Source organism: Marmota marmota, unplaced genomic scaffold (assembly GCF_001458135.2).
Source record: "Marmota marmota marmota unplaced genomic scaffold, marMar, whole genome shotgun sequence".
Classification (NCBI taxonomy): domain Eukaryota; kingdom Metazoa; phylum Chordata; class Mammalia; order Rodentia; family Sciuridae; genus Marmota; species Marmota marmota.
The window spans coordinates 39090985-39098429 of NW_025999842.1; the positions used below are offsets into that span (position 1 = coordinate 39090985).

Sequence of the window (7445 nt, forward strand, 5' to 3'; positions counted from 1 at the left end):
CACAATAGCTAGACTTTGGAATCAACCCAGATGCCCTTCAATAGATGAATGGATTAAAAAACTGTGGCATTTATACACAATGGAGTATTATGCAGCACTAAAAAATGACAAAATCATGGATTTTGCAGGGAAATGGATGGCATTAGAGCAGATTATGCTAAGTGAAGCTAGCCAATCCTTAAAAAACAAATGCCAAATGTCTTCTTTGATATAAAGAGAGCAACTAAGATCAGAACAGGGAAGAAGAGCATGAGGGAAAGATTAACATTAAACAGAGACAAGTGGGAGGAGAGAAAGGGAGAGAGAAGGGAAACTATGGAAATGGAAGGAGACCCTCATTGTTACACAAAATTACATATAAGAGTTTGTGAGGGGAAAGGGGAAAAAAAAAAAACAAGGGAGAGAATTAAACAACAGCAGATGGGGTAGAGAGGGAAGATGAGAGGGAAGGGGAGGGGGGATAGTAGGGGATAGGAAAGGTAGCAGAATACAACAGTCATTAATATGGTATTATGTAAAAATGTGGATGTGTAACCGATGTGATTCTGCAACTTGTATTTGGGGTAAAAAATGGGAGTTCATAACCCACTTGAATCAAATGTATGGAAGATGATATGTCATGAGCTTTGTAATGTTTTGAACAACCAATTAAAAAAAAAAAGAACTATGTAATGTTTTGAACAACCAACAATAAAAATTAAAAAAAAAAAAGATATTCATTAATTCCAAGGGAGTGGGGCAGTTGTGAAAGGAGGATACGTAATAACCATATACTACATGGCTCAGCTGTGAAGAATGTTCACAACAACAGGAATACACAACAACTGTACCCAAGGTTACTGTACCCCAGCATTGCTCTGAGGGGGTAACTAGGTGTGTATTTGTTTGTATGTGATGACAGGCCACATAAGCATAGATAAATTGAAGTAAGTAAATGGTTAATGCTTAAATCTTAAAAAAAATAAACTAGTAATAAGCACATTATTTGATAATAGAGATAAAAAATAAATGCACTCCTAAAACTGCTGAAAACAGTCACCTCTGGAGAACAAGAAAGAAACTCTGCTTCTTAGGTCTTGCATGTTTACTGTTTGCATATGCAACTATGAATTAGTGAAAAAATTAAAATGGGGCAAGTGATATGAAAAGAAAATTTACTATTAAGGAAATGAAAATGGGTAATAACCATTTCTCCACAGGAATAATACAATGCTCAAACTCAGAAAGAATCAGATGAATATGGATCAAAAGAAGATCTTTCACTCATCAGGTTTCTAAAATATTCATAAACTGATTATGGAGTTCTGGCAAGAATATGAAAAGAAGGGCACCCCTCATGCTTTTCATAGATTGCTGGCAAAAAGATACAACTCTGTATGTTGAAAAGTAATAATGTCAGAACTATAAGACTTAAAAGGCCCTCTTATCAGAGAGATCACTTATAGGGATGATCCTACTGAAAATAAAAATGCTAGCACATAAGACACAGATAAAAGCACGTAAAACATTTTTTTCTTACTAAACTGACACAATGAATAATTCTGTTCAAAATAACTTTTGCAAAAAAGAATTTGGTGATGATAGCATATGAAAAAAATGAATGAGGGCAACGTTATAACAGGGAGGAATTAGGAGGTTCTCACACTACTGTGTTAAAAATGATTCTTCGAAGAGTGTTATTTGAAAGAGGGCTTAACATAACTAAAACAATATAATTATTAATTATCTTGTAAATGTGTATTACAAACTTAAGGGCAACCACTAATTAGAGTGGCAAAAATAATGATAATTGATATACTAAAAGAGGAGAAAAATGGATTTACAAAATGTTCAACCAAATGCAGATAAGGCAGAAAAAGTAGAACACATAAAAAGAAACAAGGATAACAAAAAATAGAAGAGTAAGGAATTTGATAGACAAAAAATCCATTTAAATCAATACTTAATTATCAAGTTCTAATTACAGCAATTTTAATAAAAAGACTTCAGAGTGGATTACAAAAACAAGACCTAATTGAATATTGCCTATAAGAATCCTACGTTATAAATAAAGACACAAATATATTAAAATAATAAAGAAAATATGTACCATGCTAACAATAAATAGCTATGTTGATTTCAAAAAACTTGACTTCAAAGAAAATTATCATATGACAAAGGAGAAGTCAGATTTCCAAGACAATAACAACTCTTAGTGTGTATTCACCTAACAACAAAGCATCAAAATATGTAAAACAAAAAATGATACAACTTCAAAGAGAATTAGATGAATTCAGTAATATATCTGGAGATTCCAACACTCCTCTATCATAATTGACAAATTCAGTAAGAAGTCAATGAGGACAGAGTTGAATTGAACATCAGCAACTAGATATTACTAACATCTACAGACTATCCAATATCAGAAAAACATACATTATGTAAGCTCACACAGAACATATCACAATGTTAGACCACAAAATATATCTTAAGAGAAAATATAAAAAGTACACTCTCAGACCTATAAAAAACACATGGATCAATGAAATATCATGATAAATTTTAAAATATTTTAAACTAAATGGAAAATAAAAATAAAACTTAGCAAAATCGTGGAACTTAGTGGTAGAACATTTGCTTATATGCAACTACTACAAATGTTTCATTCGGCACTCAGAAAAATGCTCATGGTTACATATAAAATATCAAATTTCAGAGTAATATATATAATGCAATACATTTTGTAAAGAGGAGATGAAAATAAACATTTTTATTTATGTATATCTAATGCATCAAAAGGTGACCACTGGTTAACTGAAAAGCTAGAACTAGGTGACTGTACAGAAGGAAGAGAAAAAATAGTTTCTCATTTGTGCACCTTTAATTTGACTTAAACCAATCATGGGTGGCTTTGGAAGTATATAAGAGAAAGTCCCAGGGAGAATATGAGAAGGGAAAGAAGATCCCATCTGGAGTGAAGATTCTATTCTCACTTTGAAAAAAGATCATATTAAAGATCAGTTAGCATTTTATTAGTGGCTGATTAGGAAATTTAACTATACTTGCAACAGCCATCTAGATTTAAAAGGTTGGTACATACCTTTCTTCCTCAGAACAATTCATGTTTTCTCCATAAAGAAGTAAAATAAGTCCTTCTTTTACAGAAGCAATTCTGGCCAAGATATCAGCTATATGAATTAAAGCTGTTTCAGAACAATTTGGAGCTGTCTGTACATTAAAAAGATAAGACAAATTATAAAATTTTATGACATATCATGGAAGGTATGTAGTCTAATAAAGTTATATTACCACAACAAAAAATACTTAATGATTCATTTGGCTGTGAAAATAATATGACTGAATGAAATGTATCATTAGATTACATTATTTTCCTAGAACAGCTGATGAGGAAGATTTTTCACCCAAACCAGTTATTGGAAATTGCTGCTTCTGGTATATGTATTTTTCATGTAATTCAGGTGAACAAACATATTAACTCCCTCTATTTCCACTTTTCCCTATACTTTTCACCTACTGGATTCCTAACTATTCAATATAATTATATCACATGGATCTAACATACTGCCACCCTATCTAAAGAAACATCATCCCTTCACACATTGATTGACTCAGGAATGTAAATCTGAGACCACCAGTTCATGGGTTAGCAAATAGCCAGGAATGTCACCCGGGGAGCAAACAAACCAGACCAATCATATTTACTGTTTCCTTTAAATGTTAAGTAGTAAAATGCCTTTGCCAAGACATAGCAAAATAGCACAAAACAAATAACAAAACCTAGAGAACTATGTTAATGCTAGATTCCATCTACAATAATTTCTGGTTTTTGCAAGGTCTGCTTATAATTTCCTTACACTTTCATGGATGCCAGTGCACATATTCTCTACAATAAATTTTAAAATATGTATGTCACCACTAATACAATCGAATAAATTTGGTAGGTTAGTTTAACAAATGATAAGTCTGGTATATTCCCTGAAAATATACAGGAATATCCACTCAATTATATTTAGTCTTCCTTTTCATATTAAATATCTTTCTTGGACAATTTCACCTAGAGTACTTTTGTTCTCTAATATGTTTGTATAGATAGACTATCTCATTTATATATACCTATCTATAAGAATATATGCATTCGCTCATAGACACATTTTTTCTTTGGAACTTTCTATTCCTCATTTTAAGTATATTTTGTTCAAAAGACTGCCTCACCTATGAAAATACAATTCTTAAAGTCAATAAACATGTCTTATTCACATCTACATTTTCAGTACTGAGAGCAAAGCAATGACATAGTAGTGATTGGGTGATGCTGACTGACTTCAATTAGATATTAAATTTCTATTATGTGCCAGAGGACTGGTTTTGCTATCAAGAATAAATTCAAATATAAGTACAATTACAGAATTATATAACATGGGAATATAGAAAAACAAACACCTTAGTTTGGGAGATTCAAAGAAAAAATTTGGTCTAAAGAGAGTAATTTTTCATGAGGACCAAGTTTAATATTTTCCAGGGTAGGAAGAAAGCATGCAAAGATAGAAATATATAATAATCTCATACAGAATATTCAAATGGATTGTTGTAACTAGTATATATGAGAAAAAATGGGACAAAAACACCAAAAAAATTGGTAAATACCAAGTTGACATTTTTGAAATTTATCCAGAGAAAACAACAAGCAGGAAAGTATGTGACAGTCCGTGAAAGTACGAGTTTAAGAGGGAGAAGAGTCTAACAAAAACACAACAAAACAGGTATGAAAAGACAAAAAATTTTTAGTCTATTGATGCACTCTAAAAGTCATTTTCTACAAACTTAACTTATAAAAGCAGAGGGACACATTGGACAGATAGCAGGACTAGTAAGGGCACCAACTCTGCCACTTGTTAAATGCCTGACCTTGAGCAAGTCACTTCCTTCAGTCTCAGTTATGAAAAAATATACAATGTAAGGAAGCACACATTGCAAACTATAAAGACACATACATATGTTCAGCACTGGAATTATATATAAGCTTTCTTTGCAAGGTAATACCAGTTTTACTTACCGTAAAACAGAATTGGCTCTTTGGGATAATAATCATATTTCCAAAGGCTATAAAACTGCCATTAAATCAAATAACAAGACAGTTACAAGATTTATTAGATTTGTAAGACAAATAGCTTCATAATAGAAAAAAATTCTAAGTTCTTTACATCTGTAGAAGTAATCATGATTAGAAAAAATTTAAGATGTCTGTGTATTTCCCGACCGTGTGATATCTATTAAATCAAGCAACTGTATAAACTATGATTTAAGCAATAAAAATGTATATCAAACAAAATACATTCATTTTTGGAAACAGAGTATAATAAAATATTTCAAATACATAAAAATAAAGCCTAATTAAATATTATGAATACTCAGTTTAGGGACACTTTTTGTCTTTAGTGACTTAATACCAACCTCAGTTCCCTTCATTAAATTATGAACAGGCTGGAGAAGTGTCTCTACCACAGTGTTGTTATATAAGCATTCAATTGCACATTCTTTTTGATCACAGAGTATCCATAGAACTTCAGTCACCATACTTGCAGGAGAATAATTCTCTGACAAACAAAAAGTATTTTGATAAATTAAAACTTAAAACACTAGATACTTAATACTTTTTTATATATTAGCTAATGTTCTTCCATAAAGCTCAATATCAAAGGTAATAGTTTAAAAATCCCACAACTCAATGCCAATACCAAATTATAACTTAAAACTTAAGATTTCAATTATCTCAATATACTTTCAAGTTAATAAAAAACAACTATATAAAAAAATAAATGTCAAAAGAAAAGAATATAAGATCATTCACAATGTGACATTATAACAATGCTTGATATTGAAGATGTCTCAGAACTTTTCTCCATCTAGGAAATACTTACTTGTATTCCCTTTTCATTTTTTCCCTAAATAATGTATTCAGATATTGAGCCTAGTATATAGTTAAATGAGATTCAGTGAGACAACAACATGAACAAAGCAGAAGACAGATGAGAAGAGAAACTTTAATGAATTTTCACGGAGAGTAGTAAACTTCTTGTGTTACCACAAAAACAATGAAAGGAAGAGTTACTCTTAAGATTTTTTAAAAATATGAACACTAAAACACATAAATGAAACATGATTAGAATTGTAACTAAAACATGACTTTTTATTTCAGAAATCAACATATTTTCAAATATCTGACCTAATATCCCTCCAACAGCATATAAGACTATGCTAGTAAGATACAGTACTAAAACTAAGAAACTTCTTAATATATGTTATATAAGTCAATATGCCATGAGTATGCTGACTTCAACCTGATACCTGACAAAAACAAAATGTAAAAGTGAAGTTGAATGATTTTTTAAACAGCTCCTGATGAGAAAACTTCTTCACAGTAAGCAGTATCACTGACCACCATGTGTTCATACATGCATTTATACAATCATCTTCTATTTATTGAGTTTCTAATAAACACCAGACACTGTATGAAGAAGCACTGCAGACACAGATGTGAATAAGACAAAAACAGTCCTCTAGATGGCAAATCAAAATATTAACAAGTAATTGTAACAAACAAACAAAGGATACTTTTATCATAAAGAAAACATGTGATATTGTAATAACACGTAGTAGACTTAAAATGTTTTAAAAAATGGCAATACAACAGTTCCTAAAGTTCATTACTCTATAGTAAAAGATTCTAAAGATATCTAAGCGGATGAAAGGTTAGGCAAAGAATTCAAAAGAATCATCTTTAAGAAGCTCAATGAAATTCTCTTGGGAGAATAAAAAATAACAGAAACCAAAGAGAATAAAAATAAACAGTGGTATGCATTAAGGAAGACAATGCAGGATATGAATAAAGAAATAGAGATTTTGGAAAAATAACTGAAATAAATCTTGGAAATGAAAAGCTCTATAAGTCTGAAAAAATTTTCAATTGAAGGCATCAGTAACAAACTGGATCAAGTAAAATCAGAGCTTGAAGACAACTTGCCAAAATAATATATTCAGACAGCAATAAGAAAAAAAAAGAATGAAAGGAAAATACAAGATCTATTGAGAGAGCTTCCAATCACTCCGGCAAGGTAGGCGGGCATGCGACCCACCGGCAGAAGAGGAGCGGCGGCCTGCTGAGTGGCAGAGCCGCCCCCCACCCCCCGTGCCTGCCAGGTAGGTGGAACTGTGACCACCGGCAGAAAAGGCCCAGTGGCCCCCGGCGGGACAGAGCTTCCAATCACTCCTGCAAGGTAGGCGGGCATGCGACCCACCGGCAGAAGAGGAGCAGCGGCCTGCTGAGAGGCAGAGCCGCCCCCTCCCCCTGCGCTGGCAAGGTAGAGGGAACTGTGACCACCCACAGAGCAGGCCCAGCGGCCTGCTGAGGGGCAGAGCCGCCCCCCACCCCCCGCGCCTGCCAGGTA

At 32.7% G+C, this 7445-nt stretch overlaps 1 protein-coding gene across 1 annotated transcript in view; it reads right to left on the reverse strand.

The window, feature by feature from the left end:
• Window positions 1–7445, reverse strand: part of Tbc1d32 (TBC1 domain family member 32) — a 185562-nt gene that overhangs the window by 129647 nt on the left and 48470 nt on the right. Inside the window, exons 12-14 of the mRNA XM_048800402.1 lie at window positions 6339–6345; window positions 5452–5627; window positions 3080–3207 (exon numbers count right to left, since the gene is read on the reverse strand). Of these exons, the coding sequence (XP_048656359.1) occupies window positions 3080–3207; window positions 5452–5627; window positions 6339–6345 (311 nt within the window). The remainder of the gene's footprint in view (window positions 1–3079; window positions 3208–5451; window positions 5628–6338; window positions 6346–7445) is intronic.